The sequence below is a fragment of the Cetorhinus maximus genome, chromosome 12 (assembly GCF_964194155.1).
Source record: "Cetorhinus maximus chromosome 12, sCetMax3.hap1.1, whole genome shotgun sequence".
Classification (NCBI taxonomy): domain Eukaryota; kingdom Metazoa; phylum Chordata; class Chondrichthyes; order Lamniformes; family Cetorhinidae; genus Cetorhinus; species Cetorhinus maximus.
The window spans coordinates 56,371,583-56,382,856 of NC_135890.1; the positions used below are offsets into that span (position 1 = coordinate 56,371,583).

At 45.9% G+C, this 11,274-nt stretch overlaps 1 protein-coding gene across 7 annotated transcripts in view; it reads left to right on the forward strand.

The window, feature by feature from the left end:
- Nucleotides 1-3,948, forward strand: part of rassf8b (Ras association domain family member 8b) — a 124,648-nt gene extending 120,700 nt beyond the window's left edge. For all 7 annotated transcript variants that reach the window (XM_078553662.1, XM_078553656.1, XM_078553658.1 and 4 more), the window contains one exon: nt 2,114-3,948. In XM_078553662.1, coding sequence (XP_078409788.1) covers nt 2,114-2,235 — 122 coding nt within the window. In that variant the 3' untranslated portion in view covers nt 2,236-3,948. The remainder of the gene's footprint in view (nt 1-2,113) is intronic.
- The last annotated feature ends 7,326 nt before the right edge of the window (nt 3,949-11,274 follow it).

Genomic DNA, 11,274 nt, shown 5'->3' on the forward strand with positions numbered 1-11,274 from the left:
CAAGGCATTTCACAGGAGCGTAATCAGAAAAATAATTAACACAGAGTCATAGAACAAGACATTAGGACGGGTGATCAAAAGCTTGGTCAAAGAGGTAGGTTCAGAGGAGCATCTTAAAGGAAAGAGAGGCAGAGGAGTGGAGGGGTTTAGGGAATTCCAGAGCTTAGGGATGTAGGCATGGCTGCCAATGGTGGAGCAAAGGGAGTCTGGAGGGAGGAAGGCATAAGAGGACAGAATTGCTTATCTAACTTCCCCTTCAATGCATCGATACTTCACATTAACTACTCCCTGTGGTTGCAAATTCTACATTCTCACCACTCTCTGGTTAAACAAGTTTCTCCTGAATTCCCTATTAGTGACTACCTTATATTGATGATATTCTGATTCTGATATTCAGATTCCGACCTCGCCTGCAAGTAGAAACATATTCCCTACATCCACCCTATCAAAACCTTTCATAATCTCGAAGACTGTTGTCCGGTTACCCCTCTTGCTCTGAAGAAGGGTCATTCACACTCGAAACATTAACTCGGTCTCTCTCTCTCTCTCTCTCTCTCTCTCCCCACAGATGCTGTCAGACCTGCTGAGTTTTTCCCAGTATTTTCTGTTTTTATTTCAGATTTCCAGCATCTGCCGTATTTTGCTTTTACCCCTCTAAACTTGTTTTTGAGTCTGTTTCAAACATTTCTTCTAAAAATTATTTAAACTGGGGATTTTAGTGTGCCTTGCGTGCCCGCCTCATTAAGAATGCTCAAGATAGTCATTCTGGACACTTTGGGCAGGATATCGCCGTCAGCGTGCAGGAGCGGGCCCGACATGTACAATGATGCGAGATGACGTCGGGCATGCGTCCCAACGTCACCGCGCGTCATTTCAATATTACGGGCGCGTGGCGGAGGCAGCTGCACGCCCGCCGAACTGTCAACAGCTTATTAAGGCCAATAAGAAAGCGATTTACCCTATTAACAACGCTGCCTGTCCGACCTTAAGGTTAGCGGGCAGGCAAAGAGCCCAAGCAGCCTTTGCGTTTTCCAGGAAACCTCATCCACGGGCGGGGCGGGGTTTCCTGAAGGCTTTATCAAATTACTAAATAAATTTTGTCAACTTCACAAACATGTTCCAGCTCATGTGACACCATCACATGAGGGGACATGTTTAAATAATTTTTAACTTTATTTTTAGAAAACTTTTATTTTGCACTTAATCTCCCTGAGGCAGCTCCGTGCCTCAGGGAGATTGTTGTGCTCTTGCGCATGACCGAGCGCAGACCCTGACTCTTCCTCCTCCCCCCGCCCGCTCAGGTAGCGCTGAGCGTTACCAGCCGCGCGTTACGCTGGGCGAGCCTTAACTGGCTCGCTCGTGTAAAATGGCGGCGCGCAGCTGATCGCGGGTGGCAATCGACTCTGTGCCCGCTCCTGCCCAGCCCGCCATTGGTAAGATTCTACCCTTTATTTCAGGAAATTGCATTTGTGAACAAAATAAGCTTCAAACTTAAACAGTAGCTCACTATAAAACGTTTAATATTTACCAATGCTTCGTATTTCTACATTTTCCAAACTGTATAAGCTCTTAATTTAATATCTTGTCGCTTCACTTCACATTATAGATTTCTAACCTTTGGTCGTTAAAATCGCTGGGTTAAGAGGCCTGAATGCCTTGGGCGGGATTTAACGGTCCCACCCCCGCACAACGGGGCCGTAAAATACGGCGAGCCATTCGAAAGCCAATTGGCCTTGGCGGGACTGTACAATCCCGCCAGCATGAAGCTCCAGCCCTTGGGAGAGTTCTGGTGGGGAAAACGTGGTGTAGCAGTAATGACTTTGTACCACCAGAGGAAGCCCTGGTTCACATTACACATGGAATTCCTGCTGGACAGAAAGGCTTCATGTCCACATGTTGTGTGCACATTCTGGCTCCTGGCTCTGAAAGCAGAGTTCTGGACCACCAATAATTATGAATACACTTGAAATTTTTTAAAAATTGTAAATCAAATGCTTTTATTTACAAGTTGAAGTGTGGATGTGTACACTGAGAGTCCACCCTCCCTGTAAGGCTGGGGTATTTTGTTTGTGTAACATTGCTTTAATGCTTCTCCCTCCTTTCACTCCTGCAGCCTCACTGACTTCGACAGGTTCACTGAAGTGGCCCAGTTCAGCACGGCAGCTGCCCAGCAACTTGAGACTTCTTCAGAACCCGCTGATTTCGGGCTTTAACCCAGAGGGCATCTACGTGTAACTACATAGCTCGCATTTGCGAAGCCATCCAGCGAGGTTCGAAAGGACCTAACTCCTTAACTTTCTGGGAGCAAGAGTCAGTGGGCGGTCGATAACCACTTGTTCCAGTGAGCTTGTTGATTATGTGCCTTGTGCAGTGGCAGCCTACACTACCTGAGCCATGGGCAGGGGAGGGAGGGAGGGAGGGTGACACTGTTGGAAGTGCAATGGTTTCTGGCCAAACAACAGGAGGGCGTCTGTGCAAAATTAACCAGTGCAAAATCCACCTCGAGCGGCCGCGAGCGACACCACTCGATTCTTCTAAAGGCAAATTTCTGTTTTTCATTCAAGTTGACAAATTGTAAAAATGTAAACAGAAGTTATTGTGGGGGCTCACGGACAAGGAATGCTGTCAAACCCATTCTTTTTTGATCCACTGTTCATCTGAGGTTTGTTTAAAATTTATGATTCTACGCCCACTTGCCACCTCAAACAGAGGAAATCGTTCAGAAAATAAAGGTTAAAAATTCCTGTCAGTATTTGAAAATTGGATCTGATTTCTTTTACCCTGAACTTCATCTATATGCTGTGGTTTTGCGGAGGAATTCTACACCTATTGTCTGGGACCTACATGTCTTGCTTGTTTAAAAAAAAGCTTCCTTCCTCCTCGTGCAGTCTGTAAGTGCCGCAAAACGATGATGGGAATGTGCTTCAAAGGAAGAATTTTTTTTTATAAATCACTAGGTATTTACCCCGAGGCTCTCGTTCCAAAATGCCAAATATCCTGTCTTATCTAAAAGTGCTGGTTTTTAAATGTGTGTCTTGCATTCTCTACTGAGACTTGTGAACGAGGGCTGATTCCTGCACTCCTGCTCTGATTGTTTTAACACACACAGAGTCGTGACTGGTTCTGCCACTACAAACCAACAGGAGGACTTCTGTCTGCAGACAATGGAAATGAGTTTCTAGGAACATTGCTGCTGTGAACTCTCAGCAAGTGCACACATTAAAGCTCTTGGTGGAGAGCCCAGTTTATTATGTTTGCAAAGTTCAGTAAACAAGTCAAGCACCCACAGACCATGCTCATTATTAACACGGACCTGCATATTGATGAACAGGAATGTATATTTTATATATTTCAGTGAATCTGAAGTAAAACACGGCTGCCTGATCTGGGGAATTATTTTACTGGCTCAAGTGAAGGAGACTTGCCTGATTCCAACTGTATTATTATTATTATAGTAAACAAAATATTTAGATTGTATTTTTGGCTACACTTCAGTGTATATTGGTATGTACAATTAATATAAGATTCTGTTTAATAATGTTTCTTTTATATTATGCCAAGTGATCAAAATGGAAAAGTGCACAGATAGAACATGTGATATTTTATGTCATTATTGGGGAAGACGATAGCTGAGGCTGTCAGAACAATCATTCTGTAAATCCTATTTATTAAGTACTGTTGCTCTGAATTATTCAAAAGACTCGTGTCACTCTATATAGTTTCAAAGGCAAGCATGCAATTATTGCTAAATCAATGCAAAGTGTTAATATTTCAGTATTATAAGGTGCAAGGAAATGTACTGTAAAACAGAATTGATTTTTATTATGTTTTCTTTACTCATTTCATCGCTTTCAATTGCAACATTGTGAATTTTAAATTGCGTTGTTCAGAACTGTAATATTCTGCTGATATGAAATGCAGAGTAGAATAAAGTTCATGTTCATTGAATTATACTGGAATACTGCCTAACTGCGTTAAGTCTCAGTCGTGCCTTACATCTGCATGTCATCTTTAATATATACATCACACCGCCAGAATGTCACATGTTTTTTTGATTGGTTTAAATAATCAGTTAAGCATTTTGATATCTACGAGAAAGCTATCAGTATCTATCACTACTGAGTAACCTGCTAAGATAGTATTTTTAAGTATGTTTTCATGATTACCTTTTTTCTTTTTTTTCATGGAATCTGGGTGTCACTGGCATGGTCAGCATTTATTGCCCATCCCAATTTGCCCTTGAAAAGAGTCAACCACATTGCTGTGGCTCAGGGGTCACATGTAGGCCAGACCAGGTAAGGATGGCAGATTTCCTCTCCTAAAGAACATTAGTGAGCCAGATGGATTTCATGGTCACCATTATTGAGACTTCCAGATTTATTAATTGAATTTAAATTCCACCAGCTGCCATGGTGGGATTTGAACCCATGTCCCCAGAGCATTAGACTGGGCCTCTGGATTACTAGTCCAGTGAGATTACCAGTTCACTACCGTCTTCCCTCCCTATCTTCACTTCCTCCATCTTCTCCCCTACGCACACACACACGCTGGAGTTCAAATCCCACTGTGGCAGATTGAGGATGTAAATATGGCTTTTGAGAAAAAACTAGAAACAAGACACGGTTTGTTGTAAAAACCCAACTGGTTTACAAAACCACAAGAAATAGGGGCAGGAGTAGATGGCACAGTCCCTCGAGCCTGCTCCACCATTCAGCACGTTCATGGCTGATCTTGGGCTTCATTTCCATTTTCCTGACTGCTCCCAATATCACTTAATTCCCTGAGATGGAAACTCTGCCTATCCCAGCCTTACCATCAATGCCCACATAGCGAAAAGTTACTTTCTTTACAAACCTGCACTAAACCAATTACTCAAAGCACTCGATTGTTTGTTAAAACAAGCTACCATTTAATAACCTAAATCACTTTTTAAAACGGTTAGCGTCAGTGTCCAACTTGGGGCGGAATCTTCCGCTCTGCAGTTTGGTGGTGGGCGGGAAAGCCGGAGTGATTCCCATTGGTCGGCAGGACAGCTGAGCACGTGCAACCTTCCGCTGTTCGGCTCGTTATTTATGTGTCCATGCGGAGCACAGCGAATCCCATGGCTGGGCAGGCAGGGAGTTGTCCACCCCGCTGTTACCTCAGAGGGTCAAAGGTCCAGGCACCATATTTGAAGGGCAGCCAGACAGCAATTCACTGACTGCAGGCCAGGAGCTCTGGATCTGTTTGAATAAAAATCTATGAGAAGAAAGCAACCTGTGGTCCCACGGTTCAGCGATTCCTCCCTGGAGACTCTCGTCCAGGAAAGGTGGGAGCAGGAGGCCCTCCTGTCTGACCATGGCGGTCTGGGAGCAGGTCACCCAGGGCGGTTAGCACCATGGGCCCAAAAAGAACCAGCCTGCAGTGCAGGGAAAGGGTGACCTGTAGTGCTCCGCCAGGGTAAGTGTCTACTCACGGCAAACTCTCACTCTCATAAGGGCATCAGGCAATATAAGGGTTAGAGTGCACAGCGATGTCGCACATGACCAGCACTGAATGTCTGCCGCTACTTAAAGCCCTCAATCTCATATCAGTTGCAGGACAAACGGCTTCTTAAGCATTTACTGGGGAGGGCTCAGCAATAAGCATGCATTCTCCTGAACTGCTCCTTCACACAAGGACCTCACAATCAATCATTCTGCCTTTCTGCGGGACAAGATAGCCCATAACAAACGCAAGCAGGACAAGGCCAGAGGGGCTATGGCAGAAATTCATCTGTTCAGCACCTGAGGAACAGGCCACTGTGACTGCCGGTGAGGAGCGTGACCGTGCCTGTGCGGCAGGTAAGATCAGACTCCCCCAAGAAACCCAATGAGGATGCATCCAGCCTCCAGCCCCAATGTGAGCACATTGACTGAGCGATCTTTAATGCACGAGCCTGCTTAGTCAATCACTAAATCTCTTCTCTCTATTCCAGGTACCAGCAAGAAATGGAGGAGAGCATTCGGAAGGGCACCGCAGCAGCCCCAGACCCCAGACCCCAGACCACCTCTAAGGAGGAAGCAGCAGTATCCTCGGAGGAAGCACCATCACTGTGTCACCTCACCCTCCATCAACGCCGATACACACACTTCAACGGATCCTAGTTCTAGAGTAGGCTTGGGTTCACGATCTGGTGATCACCTCACAGACATAGGTTCACAGCTGGCCAGAGGGTGACAGCCGAGGTGTCTGACACTTGGAGGACTGCTGGAGACCAGGTCCTTGCTAAGTCCGGATCTGATGGCGAGCCTCTGGACTTGGCCCTAACAGATCTTTTGGCAGGAGAACATCAGGCAGACTGATCAGAGGCTGTCTGCAGACTGGACTGAAGGCAGGAGGACTCGGTCCATGTTCTGTCTGATGTCGTGGCCCCGGCGTACAAGCGCTTGGCTGCATCCATGGAAAGGGTGGCAGCCGCCTTGGAGACCCAGGTCCAGCAGATCACACAGTGGCTGCCAGATGTGCACTTGGACCTGCCCTCCATCGCTCTAGCCATGCATGCTTTCTAATAGTGGCTAGGCAAGAGGGGGGCAGGGCACCTCAACCTGCCTCCAGGTGCCCCTTCTCCTCAAGGAGTTGGGGAGGTGCCATTGGGTCCCACGGGGAGGAGGAGCGACAGCCAGGCACACCAGGGGCATCCACCCAGAACCCTCCAAAGACGGTCTACCTCCCCTCTGCCAGTGACCCCATTACCTCCAACAGGTCTGGCCAATGAGGGTGCACCTGCACCTGAGCAGGAGACCCTTAGTGGGCCAGAGGCCTTGGGTTACCAGAATATGCCTGCCAAAGTCATCACAGTCAACAGGGCATTGCAGTCATCAGGTGCCCCCATGCCAGCTGTGGATGTCGGGGCTGCACCTAGACATAGCAGTAGGCATAGGAAGGTTAAGAAGTTTTGAATGCACACAGGTGCCACAGGTGTACACTCATTGTATATAGCCTGCACACCTGTAAATATATTGCAAATTTAACCCTTTGCAAGTCCCATGGATGCCATCTTGCTAACAGTTGTTTCAATATCCCATGGTTAGTTAAGGCTCCAGAATGTTGGCCCCCACCAGAGTCCAATCAGGAACTTCTATTGATTCAGTTCTCCCACATTACCACCGGAGTGATTAGCCTATAATCCCACATGTGTAAGTTTAGGCAACGGCCATCAGTTGTCAGAGTGCTGCCCGGTTAACACTCCTGTCAGCCAATCCTGGTTGCTCACCATGCTGTGGCCTCGGGTGATATGTTCATCGAGCTCATAGCATCTCCCGCTGCAGTTGCACTGATGTCGGTTGTGTATGAATGGCACAATTACATATGGGGTCTTAGATCAGTGATGTATGTGCCAAGGTACATGGTGAGTGCAGTTTCAGAGGTGAGAGACTGTAGTTGGACACTGTCTTCATAAAAATCCAAATCCAGAGGCTACCCTAACTGTCGGGAGGAAGATGTGGTGGGTACGTTCAATCTTGAATGTCCTTCCTCGATGATTTGTCAATTTCAGTGACCATGCAGCTGAACGGGGCAAGCTAGGATGCAATGGCACATTAGTCTGGACTGGAGTGATTTCAATGTAGGAGTCAAGAGGTGTGTGCATCTGGCTGAAGAATTGTTCAATTCTGCAAGCCTCCTTATTGAGGGTGTCGGTAGAGCTCAGGTAAAGGGTGAGCGCTCAAATTGATTTGGAATTCATCGCATGACAGGACTTTTAGTGAATTAGGTGGGAGAGTGTAGAATGGGCCTGTGTGCTGGACCGTCTCGATGACTGTGATGCTATCACTGTGATGCATAGCCATCTGCCTCAGGCCTCTATTGGAAACATTTCCAACTTGGCTGGTGTGTCCAAAGTGTATATGGCTCATGGTCTCGCACCAATGCTAAGGTCATCTAGGAAAGAGGTGTATGAGAGTTTTGATTGCAGGGTCCCGAGTGAGTGCATCTCAGCAACCCATAGTCCAGGTGAGGCACCCTCAGTGAGGAGGCTGCAAAGAAACCCCAAAACTTTACAGCATGATAAAGATGTCAAGGGTTCTGGGTCCATACTCTTTTGGGCATAACGAAGCAACCAATTCGAAGGGACAAATCAATGAAAGAGCAAATGAACTAATTAGAGGGGCAGCCCCTTAAAGGGAAACTGCAACAAAGGAGAAAACCACAAAGGAAACTTACAACCATCAAAATAAAATGTGATTATCGGAGTCAATGAAGCACCCCAGCCCCCGCAGTGCCCACTGGGCATGAAGGCATTGATCGGACTCGAAATATTAACTGTGTTCCTCTCCACAGATGCTGTCAGACCTGCTGAGTTTTTCCAGCTATTTTTATTTTTGTTTCAGATTTCCAGCATCCGCAGTTTTTTGCTTTTATTTCACTTAAACTGATTATGTGATCACAATCAAACTGCTGTTTGTGGGAGCTTGCTGTGTGCAAATTAAGTGCTGCAAACAGGGACTATACTTCAATGGCTGGAATGCGCTTTGGGATGTCCTGAGGTTGTGAAAGGTGTTTGTCGAACTGCAGGTTTTCTTTTTGTTGTTAAACCTTTGGCAGTGTCACGTAAATCATCTGTTAGAGAGATACACAAAAGCAGTTCAGGGACAAGCTGCAGATTTTTTGTTAGGGTTGCTGCATTAGGTGCTGCAATTAATGAGTAATGTTGGTAAGGAGGAGGAAAAACTTGCTTTGTCCGACTCCCTTTACCATTCGCATGTCTTGCTGTCTATTTCAGGAGGCGGGTACAGGTGAAAGAGGCCATTTAGCCCATCATAACTGAGCTATCCAAAAAAAACTGACTTGTAATAAGCATCTATTTGTTTCTTGAATGACCCTAAAGTTTTCACCTCCATTAGCCCACCCAACTAATTACTCTTTACATGAAGAAATTCTTCCCGATACTTGTCCTAACTTTCCCTTTCACCAGTTTTAGCCTAAGCCTTGTTATTCTAGAATACTGGTGTAGTTTGCAACTGTATTCTGGATTAATCTTATTTATTCAATTTAAAATTTTAAACACCTCATAAGGTCCCTGTTGTAGGATGTTAGATACTGTTCGGTCGGTCTTAAGAAAGTCTTTATAGTCTTAAGTAGGTTAATTATATGTATTTATCAATATGTACATATTACACAGTAAGGGGTCCAAGCTAGCAGCTGTCTCCATGCTTGCTTGTGCACATGGCTCTGTCCAACACTAGACTGACTCCTGGGTGCAGGTCATGTGCTCTCTTACATCACTTTGTGGGCGGTACTATACTCCATCCCATGTTAACCCTATATGTGCCAGACCCTTATACTACAGTGCCCACTCAAGTGCCTCAGGGATGAAGAAGCCCAGTTTTTCCAGTCATTCCTTTTACCTCAATCATTTGACACTGACCATTAGCCTCATGGCAAATCATAAACCAACACTGGCGGTGGTGACGCTTCGCAACATATATACAAAAGGAAAGATGGTTAAGTATTTATGAGTCCATTGAGATTACTCTACTCTACTGCAATAATGTGCTCCATTGATACAACACCTAAAATTAAACCATCTTAATAACAGGCAAAGCAACAAAAGCCCCCTTGAACTGAGTGGCTTACGAGGCCATTTCAGAGGGCAATTAAGAGTCAACCGCATTGCTGTGGGTCTGGAGTCACATGTAGGCCAGACCAGGTAAGAATGGCAGATTTCCTTCCCTAAAGGGGTAGTGAACCAGATGGTTTTTTAACAACAATCCACACTGGTTTCATGGCCTTTATTATTGAAACTAGCTTTCAATTCCAGATTTTAATTAATTAAATTTAAATTCCACCAGCTATCATAATGGGATTTGAACCCATGTCCCCAGAGGATTAGCCTGGGCCCCTGGAATACTAGTCCAGTGACATTACCAATAGACCACCATCACCCACTGTGCCTAAATTCTGATCCCAAATCATCTGAAATAGCCTAGCCGTCTGAATATAATCTAATCCCTTCATCCTAGAGGGGTTCAATAAACTTGGCCTTTATTTGCTTGAGTATAAAATCAAAGTGTTTAAAATGATAAGTGGATTTGATAGGGTAAATACTGAGCAAGTGTTTCCTCATGGGGGAATATGGAACAAGGAGCCACAATGTTATAATAATAGCTAGACTGTTCAGCAGCAAATGCAGGAAACACTTTTTCACCCACAGGATAGTGGGAATCTGGAACGTTCCCCCCTCAAAAGGCTGTGGATACTGGGAAACTTGAAATTTTCAGGACTGAATTAGACGGATTTTGTTGTTGGGTGAGGGTGGATAAATAGATTTGGGATACAGATCAACCATAATCCAACTGAATGGCAGAACAGACCCAATGGACTGAATGGTATTCTCGTGTTCCTCTGTTCCTATCCTTATTCATCTCAGGTAGCCTACCCAACTGAATAGAATCTTTTATAAATCTCAATCATATCCTGTCTGCTCAGACACTGCTCAAAGAAAAAGGCTCCAATGCCAGGAATCTAAGAACATTAAAACTGGTTTTCTTTTTAGTAACCTTCGTCCAGAGCCTTGGTACCTTCGCACATGCACCCGCTAAAACTGGACGTTATACCTAAAATGCAGACGTGCCAAAGGCTTACACAGCCTAAGTATGGTGTTCTTAGTTATATATTATATTCTCCCAGCAATGCATCTTATTTGCCTTCCAAATCGCCTCACAATACTGCTGGGATGTTTTAATGATTTATCAACTATGACACCCCCTAAGCCCCCCTTCCACCAATCCCCCCTGCCTCCCTCCCAACCCCCCTTGCCCTCCCACCAACCCCCCTCACCCCAACCCCTCCCATCAACCCCCCTAGCCCCAACCCCTCCCATCAACCCCTCCCATCAACCCCTCCCATCAACCCCCCTAGCCCCAACGCCTCCCATCAACCCCCCTCGTCCCAACACCTCCCATCAACCCCCCTCGCCCCAACCCCTCCCACCAATCCCCCCCGCCCCAACCCCTCCCACCAATCCCCCCCGCCCGTCCCCCTTCCCAAGTCCCCCTCTCAATCAGTAACCACTAGTGAGTAGCCCTAACTTGTGCAGATATTCATTGAAAGCCCATCTGGTTCACTAATGTCCTTTAGAGAAGGAAATCTGCCATCCTCATCTGGTCTGGCCAACATGTGACTCCAGACCCACTGCAATGTGGTTGACTTTTAACTGCCTCTGAAATGGCCTAATAAGCCACTCAGTGGTAAGACCCATCTGTAGTTACCTTGAACTGAATGGCTTATTCAGCCACTTCAGAGGGTAGTTAAAAG